General features: G+C 35.1%; 1 protein-coding gene across 5 annotated transcripts in view; it reads right to left on the reverse strand.

The window, feature by feature from the left end:
• The window catches only part of LOC128236732 (suppressor of lurcher protein 1-like), a 378,099-nt gene that overhangs the window by 62,804 nt on the left and 293,302 nt on the right, over positions 1–21,993 (reverse strand). For 4 of the 5 annotated variants that reach the window (XM_052951808.1, XM_052951807.1, XM_052951810.1 and 1 more), the window contains 4 exons: positions 14,252–14,329; positions 5,127–5,199; positions 3,143–3,190; positions 1,355–1,562 (listed from right to left, as the gene is read on the reverse strand). In XM_052951808.1, coding sequence (XP_052807768.1) covers positions 1,355–1,562; positions 3,143–3,190; positions 5,127–5,199 — 329 coding nt within the window. In that variant the 5' untranslated portion in view covers positions 14,252–14,329. The remainder of the gene's footprint in view (positions 1–1,354; positions 1,563–3,142; positions 3,191–5,126; positions 5,200–14,251; positions 14,330–21,993) is intronic. The other variant, XM_052951811.1, reaches the window with a different exon arrangement.

Consider the following 21,993-nt stretch of genomic DNA (forward strand, 5'->3'; position numbering starts at 1 on the left):
AACTAGTTTAAGCCCCTGATGTATTCCTGTCCAAGGCTGTGAACTCATATATTTAATATGAATGTTATTCAATGTGTGGTTCTTGTTTGAAACATTTTCATGCGAGCTTAGACACCATGCCGTTGATAACCGGTGGGACAAGAGTACGGTGGAGTACTTAAACAATTACACCCCTCCTCAGTGAACTCCTATTTCACTAAACCCTCCAATGCGATATCTGTGCAATTGATTTATAATTATTTTGTTGTATTTTTAATCTGTTTTTTTTGTATTGTTAATTGTGTCCCAAAACAGCCTCATCTTCTCCTGTGTTTACCATTGTATTATCATCCGATTATAATAATGACATTTGATTGGATGGGGTCTATTTATTCCCCATTTCAGTCAATATAGATTACATCAGCCTTGCGGCTGCGGGGCCGATCATTACCCCCAAGGTGTAAACACCATCTGATTTTTATATACAGACTTGTAATTTAGTGAGTTTGAAGTGGAAAATATAAAATGGTGGAAACATTGTTCAATTGACCATACCCTGTGAATGAATAACATTTTTTTTAATGTTTGCTTATACTTATGTAGGTCGACATGAGCAGGTTTCTGGTCATTTCATACACAAGTTCGAACAAATGAAACTTAGGAATTTATCTTGCATTTTGTAATACTTCTTGTTGTCTATCTATATTGAGAAATCAAGGTTGTAAGGAAACGAAAAACAAAATAATTTGGTAGCGATAAAAAGTGAAACTATAAAACATGTTCAGATGTATTATAACGAGTCATATGATAACATGTGTGTTTTTTAATTACATAATTCGTTCTATATGCAAAACAATTAAAGCTTTATGTATAACACTTTGTTGGTTTGACTTTCTCGGTAGGTGCATATACATGGGAGTAATACCCATATACAATTACTACCAATAACAACCAGTACACGGGTAGTCTAGTGATATAGGTGTCCAACCCTCGCCACGACGTTTTGGGTTCGATCACGACTAGTGGTTTTTACTCATGGGTCACTCGAAAAGGAAACTGGTACATGTTTTTAGCCAGGAAACAGACTCCAGAGTGATTTACCTTTGAGCTGTCTTCACAATCGTGCTTAAATAAATAAGTATACACAAATACATTCCCAGGCTTAGTTCGATTCCGGGCCTGGGCGCATATGAGTTTGGTTGGTGTTCGCCAAGCCGGACCAGTGGGTATTATCCGGGTTCTGCGGTTTCACCGATAACACAAGACGTCGTGCCAGCGAAAGTGACTTATCATAATAAGCTAACAAAACCTTCCTCAAAATCGTTATTAAATAAATTAACTTTAATAAAAAAAAATTATACATTGGGTTATTTACCCGGTTTCTGTTCCTATCGGGAATGCGAGCCGTGTCTCCGGTTTCTTGAGGTCCATATTCAGGAACTTAATCTCGACTATCTCGTTCATGTCACCGATGAATGTGTAGAGGATACAGTGTAGACCAGGTCGATAGCGGTTCGGGTAGTTAGGGGAGTGGAAATGCCCGTGGGACAGGCCTAGACTCTGGAACACCACGCACTCACACGCTGAAATGGGAAATAAATTTATAAAATTGATTACGGTTGACTGTTATGGTCTTGTTAAATTTATATTCCACAACTATCTGAACGAGAAACCCATTATGGCCTCCCACAACAATTGGTCGACAGGGGGCCGTTTGGATAATAGCTTAGTCGAAAATTGATAATGTTTTAGTTATTTTGCAACATTGGTTGTGTGAGCTGAACTTTTGCCAGTATTGAAAGTCAACACAAAGCTGAGGAAATACAAAAAAATCAACGTGCTTCCATTTGTGACGTTAATAAGGAATTAAGATTATTGAAACTGGTCCTAGAAAGATTGTTTTTGTTTCACCAAACGTTGATTATGTAAAATTGCCCATTTATTTCTCAGAGGTAATCTAGATGTTTAAACATTCAAAAACATTGCCTTTGATGACACATTGCATCTTTACCAAATCTTTGACACGAGTGTTTCTATTCAGGTACCTGTCAAATACACATTTTGTCTACATATTTCCAAAGTGAAAGAGTTGATCAAAAACTAGGAATAAACAAAAGGGGACATGAGTAATTGTCTGTTTCACAAAGAAAGCAGTACATATAAATCAAGTCACTACCTTTGAGCTATGCCATTGCAATATGAACTTTCAAACTATCAAATAAATCATGTGTCTTCACGATAAATCAAGGTAAATTGGCCATCGAACACTCTCTGAATGGAAACCCGTAAAATATTTAAAATAGTAAACAGTTTTTTGATTGGATATCAAGATCCTAATGACCATATGAACTTTATGCTACTTAAATAAATTACAATTTGAATTCGTCATAAAGAAATCATATCTCTTTAAAATTGTAACTAATCCTGATATGTCCTCTATCCTGAAGTGGAACAGACAATACCATATGTGTCATTTGTTATCACTTACCTTATTTCTGAAATAAACCATATAAACCTACATACAACCACTAAGTTTCTAATGTCTCTATGTATGTTTCAAACCTGTCGTTGCTAATGTTGATAAAGTGACGCTATTTGTCAAATATTAGTTTCTTAGTAAGGATTTGTTCGTGGTACGAGATCCCATACAGACTTATTTCTACATGGTGTCATGCGGACTGAGAAAACAATTAAAGCAGAAAGTCTCTATGGCACCTCATTCATCACACAGATGACAAGTTCGTCTTTGAAACAAAGTGGATTAGAAATCCGATATATTATATGATTTGTCTTAGGATGAACGAACATCAGCAAGTCGGGGTTGAAGTATACGTCATGTCAGAAATATGTTCGAAATGTTGTAGCCGCGACTGCATATGATTTTTACCATAAGACATTAATTTCCTGTTTAATTTTCAAGATGTCAAGAAATGACACTCTCTGTTGAATTCTAGAATATAAGATAACAAACACAGACAATCCTGTACTTTCCTTTGTTATTTTTGTATTAATCCTAAATATAAATCATAGGTTTTTTTAGAAAGATTTTCCTAGTAAAACATAAAAGAGAAAATGCAAAATCATTATTGTTGTAAGTAGAAAACAATACAAAATGAGATTAGTTTAAGAAGATTAGGTTTTCTAGCCTTGAGACCCTGGTTACCTTTCTCCTTGTAGTAATCGCTATCAAAAGCGTTACAAGCTTCTTTGGCTGCAATGAAATAGTGGTCAAAACATATTTATCATACACACCACTGACAACAAAACTTTATAAGACATTTTCCCTTTTGAAATAGGGCAATTTTTTGTATCGTAACTAAAAATTGTTTCATAAATCAACAAATTATTGAGTAAAACATATATTTTTGTTTGTCATAATTTAGGATATTTTTAGAATTGTGCTCTAGTCACATCTTTATGTCTTACGATTACTAAAAATCTTCTGAAATTCTTGTAAAACGGCTTACAAGGAGTTCAGTGACTCCACGAAATTCTAAAGACTCCAGCATTTATGTTTTATAATCTTTGTCTCTAAAGAATATTTAAAAAAGGCTTAACATTGTTACTGAGAAAGGATGACAATCAAAGGTCCCGAAACTACGTCAAATTACAGCAATTTAAGAAAAGCTTCAACTTTAAATGTCATTTACAAAAAGCAAGTTCAGAGAAAAGTGTAGTTTTTGTATTATTAATTCTATCAATAAAACACTGCAATGATCTTACTTAGGATTTACACGGGTGAGGGTAAGAGGGTAATGTTTTAAATTCATATACTATAGTTTTAACTTAACAACTAAAGTTGAAATGCAGTTATATTCCATTTCTGTAGGTATAACATAACATATACACAACCCATTTCACAGAATATGATAAACGCCTTCTATTACGATTTGTTAGACAAGCAAACAATCAATTACCGAAAAATGTTCTACACGTTCGCAACCTTAACTTTGAAAACGAGATGATAAAAACACACCAAAAACATCGAAATTTTCTTTCTGTTGTTTCAATTTACACTTTTCCAAGTATGCAACGGACATTTCCGCGGTTTAATTCACAATATAAAACTAATGATGATAAGGAATCACCAGAATGTTTGAGTAACAAAACACAGCATCTTTCAAAAATACAGAATTGTTAATTGTAATGTTCAATACAATATCCGTTCATACATGTTTTTGATGTTTTGTGAGCTTAGGCCTAAAAATGGTTTGGTTAGGGTTATGTCCTTTTCAAAAATTGGTAGGTTAGGTAGGCTTTATATTTTTTTATTAGGCTTTATATAAAAATGTTATTTTCATCATTGGAGAATGATGTTAAAGTAAACTTCTGTATAGGGCATTCAAGGTTTGAAACTACATATTTTTTCAGTTTTTATTTTTTTTCACAAAATGACAATAAAAATGGTAAAGTCGGCGCCTATTTCGCAGGTAGAATCGGGTAACCCGAACCAGTGGTATTTTTTAGGTCTTAGCAACGATTAACGAAAGAAATTCTAACAGTCCAGTTAACAAGGCATTTGTATTTGCATTTACAATGCTAGTTTCTAGAACAAAAATGCATGACGCTATCCTTGATTACTTATCTTTCAATTATGTTTGCAATATTGAAACAAGAGAGTTAATTAATTCACTGTTTTTTAACACAGTATTTATCTAAAAGATATCACCAAGATGCCAGACAACATTGTTGATTGGATGATTTGAAATCCTTTAACACAATACAAAAAATAGTTGTATGTATATGCAAACGGAATTATAAAAAAATATCGTTCGAAGAGGAAGATGAACTCTAATTTCTTAGAAATCTTTGATAATATATTTCTTCGTATAATTGATTTAACTCTTTAACACACCAAACCATGTCTCAAAGGTAACATGATTTACCCTTGCACTGAGAGTACATACAAGCAAATAGAGAAATTAAATTCGGAAACGTTTTATTGTTTTAGTTTTTTTAGCCTTTCCAATCCACTTTGTATTGATTAAGCTCTTATCTTGATATAAAAACAACAATCTATTGAATAGTTGTACCGTAACACCAACATGAACAGTTGACAGGGGGCTAATATTGTTTAAAACTTTATCTTGAAATGTCAATTCCAAAACCTCTTATTTATAACATATATAAGATAATTATATACTTACATGGATCTATTCCACTACTCGGCGCCATGATATAAACGATGTATAGCAGCAATGCCTCATACCAATACAACATCTGAAACAAACAAACAAACACTCATGAAAATATAAACATCTGAAACCTACAACCAAACATACAACTAAACATACATGAACTTTACAACATCTGAAACAAAGAAACAAACACTCATGAAAATATACAACCTCTGAAACCTCCAACCAAAAATACAACTAAACATACATGAACTTTACAACATCTGAACATACAAACAAACAAATATACTACCCAAAACAATTAATTTATGAACAAAAAGTGTGTGTTGTTCAATCGTACATTCTAACACTTGTTCATAAACGTTTGAAAAGGTGTGTTGTTGAGTGCACGGCGATTGATTTAACCTTCATCAGGTGAATTCCTCGGGATCTCTACATCCCACTTTCGGGCGGTATCCCAAAATAAACCCTGAATGCCGCGAATGCATTCAAAAATGCATCACTGATGTTAATTATATATCAAGTTGCTTATTCTATCAAAGCAAACAACCAGAATAACCGGACGACAGTAAGGTTACAAACTACTAATTAATTTCACTACACATTCAATGCAAACAAACACACTTCAGATTGGAGAAAATGCCATTTCTAGCGTTTCACTTATGATAACCATAAATTCCTTAAAATTCAGTTCAAAGCTAATTGATTTAAACAATAAAAAGCCATGTTGCGTTTCTCCTGAGAAAATTCACTCAATTTAAAGTTGTGCACGTTTTTTTCAAGGAATTCATGTTGCACCAGGCTGGAAGACAGCAAGTTCTAATTTCAGCATTTTTTTTAAACGTTGAGATATTTTTTCTGTGAATGCAGCTATTGGACTGAATAAAAGTTAAACAACTATAAGTTATGTGCACCACACAGACATAAACAAAATATCAATCTGATGTAGCATTTGCAATCTTAAATAAAGAGAGGGCATCCTGGACCACATCCTGGTACATTGGAATTAGTTATAACGTATCATAAGCACCTTAATACTTGAAGTATTATCTTTTGTCAGTTAATATATCATTTTCATATTGAATGCTTGTCACGTGAAAGCCTCTAGACAAATGAAATGTGTCGAAATAAACGAAGTATGTAACAAAAGAGCATTGAATTTAATAATATGTTTAAGTCGATTATAACACAATTATACAATGGAAAACACCAGGACGAGCCAAGTCGTAAATGACGACCGTGTTAGGAGGTAAAGCGTATGTCTATCAGACAACCCTTATAAAACCTATATAATAAAACATCAGGAAAACGAGAAAAAAATATTACTTTATGCAGTGTTTGAAAACGGCCTTGTACACATTTTTACTACCTTTAGCATGTACCGTTCAAAGTGAGGAAAACAGAAATAACCCATGACTTAATATCTTGTCCTAAAGTGTCCATTGCACTACGTTATTTTTAAAGAAAATTTACGTCATAAACTAATTTGAAAACTATCTCTATTGTAAACGATTTTAAAGTAACCTGCAAAATGTTTTTTTATATAATTCAACGAATCGATCTTAAGGCTTATGCTTCATAGCCATGTTTAACTGGAAGACACTGGTTGGCGTTATAAATTACTTTCTTCATGTCTGGGGAATATATTTCTGGAGCAAAGTGAATTTAATTATATCGCATAATTATGAATTCAATTCATGGACTTGTTTCAAATCACATTAGACCAAGGGCGTAACCAGATGTGTTTGTATGAAAACGCAGATATTTTTTGTGGGAATCGGGCCGGGTCACCCTGTAAAATAGTTGCCATCCGGGTTGCCTTTGGTGTCTTTAGGTGGCACATCTGCATTTTTATGATGCCATAATTTAAAAACCAAAAATATAAGTAATATGTATGTTTGTGCGTATTAATTATTTTGTATAACCTGTTTCGTACCGGTCTTGGAGACGTTCACATTTTGTGCACAATTGTATCAATTTTAAATCATCTTTGACAGAAACTGCCGCATATGCATCGCTACTAAAGCTTGACACTTTCTTTCATTCTGTACATTTTGCTTATATTTCATTGAAACAGACCTAACTCTTGATTCATTTCTGTGTAAACCAGTAGTGCTGGTGGTCAAGGCTGACTCTCGGAGCCAACGTTTGTATGTGTGGTCGCGTCAGGTATCAAATATGTCATCCTTTCTGACTTTTTCCTTTGCCGCAATCGTTTATGCGTGTTTGGTCAGGCATATAACGATAACCGTTCTCCTACCTTTCTAGCTAACCATCCATTCATTATAATCATTTGTTTCAACTCTATATCTCCATCTTTACATTCACCCTTATGCACACCTCTCTACATTTATTTTCCACTCTTTCTGTCCGCTCAATTTCGTCCACTCTCAACTCTTCACTGTTCTCTTTAACTCTTACGTATTTCCCTCACTTTTCCCATCCTCCCTTTTACGCTGCTCGCTCGTCTTCATACTTTTCACAATATACTCTCTCGGTTTTGCCTCTTCTCTTCACTGGCCTTCATCCTCTTTGTCAATTTTCCACTCCTCTCATTTTCCCTTTATTTTTTCACTTATTTCTCTTCCAATCGTCCCTTAACTCCCCCCCCCCCCCCTATTTTCATTCATCTCACCCACCCTCTTCTTCCCATATCCGCTCTCACTTTAACCCCTATCCCCACCATTTCTTTTACGGTCCGCTCTCTTCCCATCATATCCCTTCTAAACCTTTTCCCCATTCTCCCTTTTTCTGTCTTCTCTTTTCCTAATTTTGTCACCACCATCTCTCTCCCTCCCGATAACCGATTCCTCTTTACCTTCCTTCAACTCGGCTTATATATGCATTATTAACTTTCGGTGTTCATGACAGGATTTATTTTGCAATCTGCCATTTAAACAAAAACAAATGTGTAAAAAAAATAATAATGACACAGTCCATGCCAGCTTATCTGCAGTGCGTTCAGTAAGGCGAGCGTAAACAAAACGCTAGCAAACGTTTTGTTTTGTATCCCTGTTGCGACACCGCGCATACACTGTAAGCGGGGAACGAAACAGCAAACGTTCGCCGCAAACATGTTTACTAACCGCATGGCAGGTGTCTCGAATGCTCCCTTGGAGTTATCTCAGAAATAATTAAATGGCTTCCGGGAATAATATTAGTCAATAAATGGCTTATTTTGCTTCATACACGTTTGTTAGGAAAACTATTGCTTTTAATGGACATGTTTTTGTTGTCATTTTTTGTTGTCATAATTTAACTTTGATACACACAATAGTCCTTAATGTAAAGTGTTACATAAAAACGATACTTTTAGAAATTATTTTTTTATGAAGGATTGTCATTTCAAGTCATCCTAATGCACTTAGCTTTTGTCTTGTTTGCCTTGTTTTTCTATCTTTGAGGAAGCTTGTGTACAAGACTGCCTGTTTTGCGCATAGAAACGTACCCGGCTGGCTTGAGTTCAAAACTTTGCGGTTTGTACTTAGATTTTGATCTAGATAGGCTAAAGAATAACGTTCAATGAAGAGGGGGAAACTCTATTACATTAGCCATAACACAAATTAGATTACATATCAAATGCAATTACCCGTCAAGAGTTACGGTCTGGGTGAATATTGTTACAGTCAAAGCAATTTCAGCACTCATTCAGCATTATTTAAACAGTGAAAGCACCGTTCTTTAACCTATCCTCTGCATATGTTGTATATGTTATGCATAGGAAGCCTCAGATAATTTGTACTTTGCAGTCCATGCTTAAAAATTGAAACGATAACGCATATCTAAACCATAAGGATCTACGTGCACAAACGAGGGACAACAATCTATAACAGTACCTAGTATACAAAAAGATCTCAAATTCAACTACCCGTCAGGAGTTGCGATATGAATTATGTTGCATTCAAAGCAATTCATGCACGTAACCTGCATTATTTCAGCTGTGAACGCAGTGTTCCTTTACCTTTCTCAACATAAACCAGATGACGTTATTTCGTATACCATTTAGCAGTTTCATCACGCTTTGCTACTCGCCATTATGTTTGCAAATGACCATTCTCTCTTCGAGCTAGCTTAAGTAATGACACGGAATAACACATTTTATCCGGATTAATACCATTGAAGTGGCTAGATGCTTCATCAATCTTCATTCAGATGACTTTGATAATGTATTAAAACCGTTCTCGCAGACCTTCAAGACGGCTGTTTCGCCCAATCCTTGTCTGTTCTGCTCATTGTGTATTTGTTCCAAGGAAGAAAAGTCTGGTTAGCAATATCGTTAATCAGGAATGCCAACTGGAATGTCTGTCTTCCGGTTGCAGGAAGTGGCAATTAGATATTCTAAAACGTTAATCAAAACTTCGATTATAGCTTTATAAAGCTGGCATGTCTTTTCTGAAGAAGATACGGTGTCTGATATATACAGTGAGCAAATGAATGGTATATTCATTCTTTCGTGAAAATTTAAACATAAACTCTCACAATATTAGAGAGGATACTTGTAGATTTAAAACTGTAATGAAAAGAAAGTTAAAGCGCTGTATTTTTCATTTTTCCTTAATGTGTGACACTAAACACATAGAATTAACACAAACATGGACGTACGCACGCACGCACGCATGTACGCACGCACGCACACGTACACAAACGCGCTTGTTCACGCATATTTTAAATTCCTCACACAGTGTATATCTAAGCAATGAATGCTACGTTCATTAAATTATCCCCATATCTGTAGAGACCTTTCCATCAAGGTTATCTGGAATGTTTTCGTACGCAATTTAGAATCTTCCTCCAGCTCAACGACTCGCCATTATGTTTGCCAATGACCATTCTTATTTCAAGCTAGCTTAAGTAATGACAAAGAAAAACACATTTTATCAGTATTAATACCACTGAAGTGGCGAGATGCTCAATCAATCTTCCTTTATATGACTTTGATAATTTATTAACTGTTTTCGCGGAGCTTCAAGACGGTTTTGGTGCCTTATCTTTGATTGTAATGCGTGTCTTGTATTTGTTTCAAAGAAGAATGGTCTTAATATGAACGTTAACCTCAAGCTAACAGGAATGCCGAACAAGAATGTGTGTGTTGTAAATAAGAGATCGCATGACAGTAACTTAGTTGTTTCTTATATTTTATACCTCGTTGACTCGAACTCGCTTGGCTCGAATTCCACGTAAGTTCTATCTGGATTTTACGGACCGATTTATTTAAAATGAATGTAAGCAATTTCTTTTCGGTTCGAATTTTCGAGGCTCGAAGTATTTTCGCCGGTCCCTGGGGGTTCGACCCAGCGAGTTTCTACTGTACCACACAGTTTCGTAGTCAGTTTGATGGTTGTTATATGTAATGCAGGTTTTGTAAGATTATGTGAAGGAGGAAAGCACCAAGTATTTCTAGTTTGTGGTTGAAACGGTCATTACTGACGAGAACAAAAATAGAGAACTGTGTGAAACAACATGTTATAAGCAAACACTTTGCAGTCAGAAATATGATTGAATTCATATTAGTGTGATCATTGCTTTGGCATTATAAGTGAGGGACAGAGGCTTTGCGATTTAAATAACTCTCAACCTCATTTACGTTGATACGTGAAACTCATTTACAGTACTGTACTTATAAAAGTTAATATAAGGACATTCGGAACACCTCGCCCAGCTTTCGTCGAAAACAACCTCAGATGCATGCCGGGACATCAGTAGAAATAGTCCGCAAAGTTTTAAGTAATAGTACTGATTAATTGTAATGTTTGGACATGTATTTTGTATATTTAAGTTCAAACTAAATGCTAGCGAACTGTATTATTGCATAAATCATTCAGACTCCCATGAGTAAAGTCATTAAGTCTAACTGCTAAATTGAAATTGCTGCACGATCTACTTGTAGAGTAATTAAATGTAAAGAGTTCTAACATTGTAAACCGTCCATATACTTCAGAGGTTGGTTTCAATGGAAAATTGCCGACGTGTTCCGAATGTCTATAGAAGTCACACACATTTTAGGCGTACATTTGTTTCCTCGTATCCTGCCGTAAGCACTGTTGCCAAATAACATTAAGTATGCTATGCAAGGAACATCACTAAGAGTAAGTTAATCCCGCAATTTGACTTAAACGTTTCGGAGATTTCCAGAACGGACTAAACTCAGACAAAGAGAGATTTTCGGATAACACAAAATAACTGAGTGGACTGACTGCCTAAATGAAGAGTAATATTACGCCGTAATATTTGTATAACTTGGTTTGCATCGATTGAATCATAGTCCTGAAATCAGTGAAACAAACGCAATCATTCTGTCTTAAAGCAGCACGCTCACAGATTGGCCGTTTGACAACTTTTTTAAATTTATTTTTGCCTTACAATCAGTCAATTTTTGCGTCAATATCTGGAAACCAGACAAAAGATCAGGTCGCAGGTTTTCATAAAAAAAATTACTGTTTCGTAACGCTTTAAGCCAAATGACATTATGGAGCGAACGTAAATATGAAATTACCATCTGCTATTTTGTCAGCATTCTCATATCAATGGCTTACAGACATTTACGCAAAATTGGCTGTTTCCAAGACGAAAAAACAACAAAAACGGTCTATCTGTGAGAGTGCAGCTTTATAGGGACTTCCTCACGATTAAAAGCGCCAGACATTGAACGTCTTAATGCTGTGTGAAACTTGATATAACTACTAGCATTAGTGGAAAGTCATCGTCTGAGCTTGAAATTAGGCACTTGCACATTTCGTAACTTTTCAAAAATATGCCAGAAAATTCTGTCTTTTGTCGGAAGGCGTTAGTTACACACATACAAATTGAATTCGCAAACACTCTTCCCAAATGAATATTGATTTGTTAAACAAATGTTGACAATTTCAGGCCATGATGAAATATGTGACTGAGTCCCTTTAACAAGTTAATGCCATGTTGGTTTGTATCGCAGGCTTCTTTATTCTCTAGCCAGAAAGGCGCGTTGTTATTACTGACTTTTACAGACGTCATTACAATAGGCTTACCTTAGTAGACACAATACGAGTCCCGTGACAGTCTGACCAATTTGTTCCATTTTTGGAAATAGCTTTAATGACCGTTATACCCATATGTGTGGTTATAAATATTTTATCTCATTTCAAACTGTACATGAGGTATGCCATCTGCCATAAGGCTGTGCTGGGATTGCTCATATTTTGGGACATATTTTTTCACGGTAATGCATCTGAAAACACTAATATTATGATTATTTTACTCTTTGATACCTTAATTGCATATTTCTTTTTAATTGAAAACCTGTTTTGAGTCGGGGGCGAACCCTAGCCGGTACAGTCAAGAACAAAAAGAACACTGACAACAAAACCGAACGCCCACAAGGACACTTAAATAAACTCAGGTATAATGTGTCCTTTAATCCTTTTGTTAAAAAACACTACTAACGCTTTTCAAAATTGTGGAATTTAAAGAAATTACTTGTAATGAGCATAAATCAACATTTGTTGAAGGGTTCGAGCCGTAACTATCTTATTTTTAACACTCTTATTTTGATTTGCCACACTTTATTTCGTAATAAAAACATTTGACCAAACATGAGCGTCTCCCGTTTAAGACCCATTGACTGTAGGGTTTATTGATGCATTCACCTATTGTGACCCGGTATCATTGGTTTATACTATATAGAACTGACAACATTTACTGAATGGATATAAGTTGTTGCCATGTGTGGTTTTTATCATAATTTCCTTTTAGCCTAATTAGCCATCTGTGCATCCAATTGGGCTAAAATAATCCAAACTTGCAATACGCCGGGTCATATACAACGATTATAATATATAAATTTGATTTATGTTGAGGAACTTATACCGTGAAATTACGGGTTTGAGGAACATATAATAATTGTTCAAAAGTGAATGTATATGCCTTTTAAAGAGTTAGTATAGAGCAAGCACAAGTCAAATGTCAATTCATACACGTGTAAGGGTATGGAGACCTAAGCACGTTAAAACAACGAATATTGAATCAGAATTTCGCTAAAAAGAATTTGCATTTGAACACATAGGTAGCAATGTGTCCAAAATGTTCAATCCCACACGATCAACAATATAGTGGGGCTTTAAGATGGTTGGTTCTATCGTTAGACAGGTATTTGAATTTTTGTTGACAGGCCCATAATTAAAATCACTTTTGTTAAATTCATTTCTTATTAGAAAATATATTTCCAAGAAGCCGTTAATTATTTTTGATTGAATAGTCTGCAACATTAAAACGCAATCACATATTCTCAATGTTTGAAAACGTGCAAACGCAATTTCAATACAAATCTGATAAATAACCTTCGTATAATTAGCTCAACTCCGTTTTACACCAAAACGCAAAAAAGAACCATGTTTTAAGCTTGATAAAGATTGAAATGCTTTGTATTATAGAATGCTTTTAAATGAAACCAATAATCAAGGGATAACCGGGCATCATAATCAGGCCAATATAAATCTATTGCTAGATTTTCATCCATTTTGTCTAAATGTCATTCATCGCAGGTTTGGCGGCATTTTGGGTACAAAATTACTCCTTTGGCGAATATCCCATCAACCGATGGGGGTAACCCCCCCCCCCCTTTGGCTTCAAAAAGTTTGTTTAAGTCTAACTTGGGGATGTGACGGGGTCAAGCCATAATGCAGCCATTATTGGGCGCGGGCAGATCTTTATTAACTCAACAACAACAACATCCATTTTGTAAATGGGGGCGGGGTGGGGGTGACAATTTATTGTTTTATTTTTTAGTTTACTTAGATGACAGTTTTACCGTTGATGCTCTTTCTTATTGTACAAGGAACCATACATATAGATTTGTAGACAAACCACGAACACCATTGTAATAATTCTCCTTTTTATATCTGAATGTTATACATCAACACCGTAGGTATGAATAAATGCCGTTCCCGGACAGTACAGGACCGATGCACATAATCAGACTCTAGTTCAACATTTTTATTTGAGTCAACAAAATTTAAGTGGCGGCGGAAAAAAGAGGGGGCGGGCGGGAATGAAAATCTAGCATTTTATAGAGTCGCCTAATGTTTTCTTTATAACTTGATCAAGTCTGGGGTTATATAACGTTGGGGTTTTACACTAGAATAATGGTAGACTATGCTTACCTCTAAATATGACCGGTACCGTTCTTGTTAACATAAACATCACATTTTCATCAGTGTTAAACATTGGAAATCATCTATCTGAAACACAGGAATGAAAAACGGTATAAGTCACACAGTTAAACAATTACAATAATTAAAGTTTGTTATAGGTTCAAATGATTTGTATTACTTTATGCTACAGTGCTTTCAAGTTGGCTCTGGATCCAATAATGTTTTCACTCGTATGAGACATTAGAGGTTTGCCTCCTAAGCTAGTTTAAAACCCAGTGAACTTGTTGGCCCCTACTCACTAACGCCTTGAGCCTAAGTTAGAGACTGAGCCGAGATAACATTTTCTTTCAGGTTACAGTCGAACCCCGTGGGCTCGAACTGCCAGGGACCGGTGAAAATACCCCGAGACCCGGAAAATTCGAGCCAAGCGGGCATGCTTCAGTATAAAGCAATCAATACTTTATATTCAATTTGTCTCAAAGACGAATTCGAGCCAAGCAAGATCGAGCCAAAGGTGTTCGACTGTACTATGGGTTATTTAGATTATTTTTGTAAAGTACTGTTAACTGTGATTAACAACATACTCAATGATTTTCATCATCAGTGCTATTGATTTAGAGTTTTACAATACTAAGGTATAAGTTCTAATTATTGAGGCTAAAACTCTAAGCCTCTAAAAGTTAATGAATATTGACATTGTTTCGCTGAACATTCAAAGGCGGTTACCCCAACATATATTTGCAGATATTGAACTGTTTACAAATATGTTATCTGCTTTTTGTTGCTCTGCGTCTATCCTTTGATGCCTGTTAAGTATTAAACCTATGCATCTAATTAGTATAATCGACTGGTTTAATCTGTGTTATCAATAATTTTAATAATAGATTTATAACCTATTAGCTTATAGTTTACTTTAGATGTGAAAACAGCTACATGCATATTAATCAGTCTCAAATACGTTTCCTACTTCGTTGCCAGTACGCACGCCAATTAAAGACAAAGCGTCTATTTCCCTTGTTGAGCTCTTACCCACTGCCTCTTTTGTGATAGGCGGATACATGCACTATCCTAAAATAAACCCTTTCTACAGCGGTAAACAAACAAAATGTAAGGCCAAACTATATAAATATAGACTGCCTTGAGGGTGACAGTGCATGTTGTGAACCTAAGGCAAATACTGACAGCAGTTTCCGAAGGTTGACAATATGCACGGTTATCCTCAAGGCAGTCAATATCTATGTTATTGTACAAAAATGTCATGAATTCAATGGGTAACAGTGCGCCAGAGGGTGATCGTGTTGGGTGATAGCCAAAATTATTACCTTTGCGCTTTTACTTTTTGTTCTATAGGAGTGAGGAATCATAATTTCACAAATCAAATTATAAATCTGACTGGAGGCCCAACTTTTCGAAACTTCTTAAGTCCCTTATAACATGATTAAGCTAAGCTCGCTATTTTTGTTTTTCAATAATTTGCGTAATATTAACTTCTTTAAGAACTTTTATACTGAACTAGGAATTGAATTATGACAATCACAATAAACCATTTTCCTTTCATAAAAGTTCAATTTAAGTATGTAAGCTAATTGAAATAAGCTACTTAAGCCTGTTAAGCTTAAGAAGTTTCGAGAAATCTGTGTCAAACGTGGGAAAATGGTGGTTGGAAACAGATTGGTGACGCTAAAGAATATGTCCATTTTCACAATTCTGTGGGAATATATTTTGTGAAACTCGTGAATCGACGATATCACAGCTTAAAAACACACACACGCACACTCTGTCAAACACATTTTCGTTTGAAATTCAGACAAGTCTTTTAAGCATATTCGATATTTGAACAGGAGTCACGAATTCAAGAATCCATGCATTTCCTCATCGTTAACGTCAGATTACCCCATCTTAAATCACAAATGTAATGGATTTCTTTGAATTATTAATGGCTTGAAAAAGCTTCAGCATGACAGTGATTATTTCATGTAAAACGGTCAGTTTCATCAATTACAGAATGTTCTCATCTAACGTTAATGCAAATGTTTTTATCAAAGGGATCGTTTGTTGCAAATGAAATGGTGGTTTTGCCAATTTCAATGTTTTGTACAATGGGCCAACTCCAGTAGAATGCCGTTTGTTATCATATAGAAGTAGAACAATTATGACTAATGAGATAATGTTTTTTTAGAAATCTCATTTCGACTACAGTGTATAGCTGATAGCATGTGTATGGTATTCAGTTTAAGACCATTTCATACAAACTAAAAGAAAACAATTGAATATAAATAAAAGTACAGCCCTGTTTTTGCTACAAGATATAAAAGATGTATAGATACATTTAATATGAACAATGTAGCAAGCAGTCCACGAACCTTGCCATTTGGATCAATGTTAAAAGAACTGCTCTAAATCACCAGTTTTATTACAGTCGAAAGTCTTTCATGTTTTGGATTTTGTTTCATTATTTTCACTGTTCATAAAATGGCAGCAAATTCCTTATAAGATTTCTTTTGGGATTTTGGCTTTATCGATCTTGCACGAGAAAGCACCAGTGAATAACACTCTTGCCTGCGATTGTTAGAGATCCAGTCGTTTATATGCTCTGTTGCCAAACTATGTAATTGTTTCCCCGAAACATTCGCACAAAAACCTGACTTTAAATGGATGTTTTATATATTTATTTACCGAACTGATAATTTATCTTCCAATAATCACCGGGCGGGTTTTCCTTGCCCAGTAACAAGTAAGCCGATACCGTAATTTGAATCATAAGGGGATTCATTTAGGCCTCTGACGCCGGACTCTTATGTTGCCGTCTAATGCTACATTTTCGATAATTCCTGTGCCAAGATGATTCAGTTTGACAGCAGTCTTAATCGCCATAAACAATGTTCCCTTCCTAAGAACCACAGACGAAGCAATCTTGGCATATATATTCGTCTTTTTAAATTCCAAGACATTGCAAATGGAAGTAAAAGTGCGTAGGCGTGTATACTGCAAAGGCAGGCAGTCTATCTCACAAAGACAATGTAGGTATAAAAGCGTCTTTTAAAGCGTCGCAAGCTGTCAAATATGGGTACTTATCCTTCAAGTCTTACAGAACTTGTTTCATCATGACATGTATACAAATAGGAAAAACCTACATTTACAATGTTAACCACGTTATGCAATCCAAGATTTAAAAGACTAAACTTTTTTTTCTTTTTTTTTTAAAGTGACTTTAATTCACTTTCTACTTTCACATATGCAAATTCAATCTCAAATCAGTTAAACGTGCCCTTAAATCGATTAAAACAACTGGCTTTACAGTACAAAGATAGCGCAAATGTTTGAAATCAATTCTGGAACTTGATGGAAAGTATTTCTTGCATAATTTAATGATGGGAAATTGAGTACTTCATGTTATGGATCAAGACACCTGAATTAAATGTAATGATATATGAAGGGCAATGCAGGCAACATTTCGTGCTGTGCTAAAGTAGTCTGTTAAACATGTGCATTATGGCACATGCAAGATAAAGTAGCTTATTTCATTCAGCCATATTGCTTACCTATCTTCATTTTACTTAACATAAAACAGGGTTTATCGTGATTTTAATAAAGATCATTTCCTTAAGGTCTAACACCACTTACGAATGTGATTATGACACTAAAATGTTTTTTTTTATTGTTTCTTCATTATCAAATCACAAAAGTGTAAGCAACGAAGTAGAATCATTGGTTACTAGCCATCAACTTGTCCAACGCCAAACAAGTTGGTATGTCTTATTACATTACGTGTTTTGTCAATGAAGAGATAAGATTCTTGGCAATTGAAAGATGGCTTCAAATATTACCGTATAAAAATGAGATAAGTGTTTGATAAAGCTTTTCTGGCTCATGTTCAATCTGTTTGTCGAGTTTGCACATGCTATGTATCTCGTTCCGTGACATTTGGGTGTTTGTTTGTGTCTCTAAACAGGGCTAATTCCTAAATGATTGACTACTGAGCCTGTCCCGGTAGTTTTCATTGTATTATTGATCCTTATTCAGGACCGAAATACGCAAAATAAGTACTTGCAAGCTGTACAGGGAATGCGGTTTGCTTAGCAATTAGGTTATTCCGCTTATAGATCAAGACGCCGTAATTGAGTGTAATGATCTATACAGAGCAATGCAGGAAGTCTGCGATCCATCTGCATTATGTCAACTGTCTAGTATGTGTCTTTGCTGATGAAAATACTCCTTGTTGGATACGTACCACTCATAGTGGGGTTTTGGCTAATTCATTTGGCCCTGTGTCTGCTATTGAATAGGCAATTACCATTTTGCAAAATTCCTTTTGAGAAAAAGATTAATCGAAAGACATTTTCTCTAGTTATGCTCATTTTCTATCAAAACACAAACTTTAAATTACAAAACATTTACATATCTCAAGTCCATGTACATTAAATCCTAGACATTTTAAAAACAAAACCCCTGCCTCTTTCGTTCATTTAATTATATAAAATGTTAGCTGGTGCAATACAAAACTCCTTCAACAAAAAGAATGTGTAGATGGATTCAACACTTATGAATGTATGTATGTATGGATATTTTAAGGATATAACCGTTATCAACATTGTTACTGTATTAGTGTATCATAACGTGATTTCGGAATTTATGTGTTTCACTTTAACAGCACTACAGCAGCAATAGAGCGTTTGGGGTGTACCCTAACTTTTCAACAAACGCATTTTGTCGAACTGCGTAAACGTTCAGACATACATGCGTTGATAAATTACATTCCAAAGTGGTCGACTCTTTTGTCTGAAGTAACTATATCTTGTATTAATTGATGGATGACTCTCATTATGTCTAGTTTAAGCCACACCACTCCGTCTCCGAGGCTGACACATACTGTGTGAACAAATGAGGCGCCATGGATACCATCACTCCACTGGGAATGTGCGGTCACCATCACTGGTTTAATGTGAGGAACGGTCTTTTAATGAAGTGCAAGGCAATTGGCCAGATGTTGTGTTGAATTATTTACCAAGATTTTTATTTTAAAAGATCTTGATTTAAATGACTGGATTTCGCCATCGTCATCATCGAAATTTAGAATGACGTTTCTGTTGAGTTGTTGATGTAGGTGCAATCCTTGCAATTTTACATCTAAAAACAATATTTAAGGTCTTTTTGGCTACCACCTAAAGTTGAATTATGTTCATGTTGTATTTCTAAATTTGCAAAGGTAATGGTTGTTCATTATTGATGACTTTAAACTTGTTTTTATACTGCAACAACGAAAACAATCAGATAATTGGATTGATAGTTTCTCTACAGACATGTGAAACTGATATTTTGTTGTTTGGATGCATATTGAAAATAATAAACAATATTTTTAACAGTAATTTAAAAGCCTCTTTTTCAATCATTTTTCACGCAAGTCAAAATCACTTCATATCACTATCGTCAATGAGCATGGCAATCAGAAAGCTATTTAAAGACGTTGCATGCTGTTTGTAATAAATAATATAATGGTAATATATGCGAGCAAAGTGCCCTGTTATTATACTCGAAGATAAAAACGCATTACAAAGGAACAACCGTTATCCCAGAACAAACTGTATTTAAGTCTCGTCCACACAGCATTACCACAAATGTTAAATTAGGCACACGGAACGTGCCTAAGTAGGCATAAATGATGCGCCGTGTTTGCCGAGAGACCGGTGATTGGTCTTACAAGATAATGGCCAGAATCACGAAATCAAGAATTGATTTCTAATGTATAGACCTTAATATTACTTTCTGATTTCCGCCCGAACGTCTTCTACAATTTCCGATATGGAAATATATGGCTTTTTCTTACAACTCGCGCTGATATTTTCCTTTGAACTTGTCTGCTGGAACAAATTGATTTGCTTGGTGTCACAATTAATACTTCGTTGTGTTTGTTATTGTGTGATAAGGAGTTTTATTGTTTTTCCGGCCATTATCACAACGTTCATAAAGGAATTCTTTTGTATGACTGTACTCAAATATAAAGTCTACTGTTTTATAAGTTGCAGAATTGCATCTTCTTACTTATTATTGTCACTCTAACCCATTATATATACTTTCATGTTTTTCAATGCCAGATGCACAAATATATGTCCAAATGATTATGAAAATAACTGAGGTCTGTGTAAGGAGATATGCATGGAAAGTCAAGTTCATTTCCAATGAACAAGCAGTGTGCTTGATGTATGTTATTATTTCCATAAGATTAAAAGTTGCAAAAGTGACAAATAAATTCCTTTAGTCCATGGCCATTTCACACATTTTGTTAGAACCGCTATACAACAAAATATCAAAAAGAGAAAGAAAAGGGGACAGTGTTACTTCAACAGTAGAATTTCTGACCGTCAGGACATGATACATTTTAACAGCATGGATGAGATAGTATTGCTACTTTTGAAACAATACTGAAAGATAAAAGGACACCACATAACAGGTATCTCAGGGTTCTTTTTTAAAATTCATAACTGAAAAAATATCGGAATAAAACCAAAACCATCTTTCAAAATGACATACTATCCATCCATGTTTTTCTGTGAGTTTGAGAACAGAAAAATGCCCAACAGCCAAAACATTACAGATTTTGAGATCATTGTGCAAATCACAGTACAGCTTTGAGATCCTTGTGAAAAGTTGTTTTGCTTTATATCGCATTATAGCCACGAGCGTAATAGTAGAACTAGAACACTCTAATGTTAGGCTTTACGTAAAAACAAGCGATTTGGTATATTTTTGTCACCAAACCAAAGAGAGGACACAGTACTTATTAACGTTTTTGATGACTGTTAAAGCTCAATATCTCACTTTGTACTCTTGCTTCGACCTAATAAAAGGGATAAAACAGCAGACTAGAGATTATAATTTGTACGCTTATGGTACAAATTAAAGGTTTTGGTCTCATATCACATTATTGCCACGCAGCAAACGCGAATCTCTAGGGATTTCAGTCCGTGGATTGACTTGGGCAAAATCCATACACCAACGCCGACGTCGTTCGCATCTGAATTGGTTCACATAATCTGATATCACATTTCTCGATAGTTCTAGCATCGCTTGGTAGAAGTATTTAACTACTTGGATAATTCGCGGAGTAATTATGTTAGGAATCGGAAAAACGGACAACGCTTTAACTGTCATATCCTTATAAGAAAGAATATTTACATTAAAGTGAAGGATCATTTAATAAATATATTTAGTCTAAGGTGTTTTGAGATGTAGGTACGATCTTACGCGAGTGAACGTCGTATGCTTTAGGGGAAATCGAAGTACCCGATGTTTTTGCCCGGTTTGATGATCAGTTTTGAGCACCATCCAAACGCAGATGTTCCTATGTCCTTAATAGTTAATTCAATATATATCTTGCCATGTTTGCTATTTGATAGTGTGAATATGCATTCAAAATAACATAAATCAAAACAACACAGGCAAGCCCTTGAACAGTATTTTTTTATGTTTCTCCAATAATCGATCAATAGACCAAAGGCGGGATGACCTCTGCAAATAAAGTCCCTCGGAAAGCTTTCTCTTATGGTGTCTATTACTGAACTCACATTCGCTAGGACAATAATCCGTTCAACGATAATGAAAAGTACAAAGATTGCAATTCAGTAGTATAACAAAAGGATATTGCTTTTCATGGACATATACAGGTGTTTGACAAGAAAAATGTTCGATTCTCGGTTTTATATATAATGATTGATCAGTCTACGTATATATGCATTGTGTTCCTCTGAAGGGTT

The sequence above is a fragment of the Mya arenaria genome, chromosome 6 (assembly GCF_026914265.1).
Source record: "Mya arenaria isolate MELC-2E11 chromosome 6, ASM2691426v1".
Taxonomy (NCBI): Eukaryota; Metazoa; Mollusca; class Bivalvia; order Myida; family Myidae; genus Mya; species Mya arenaria.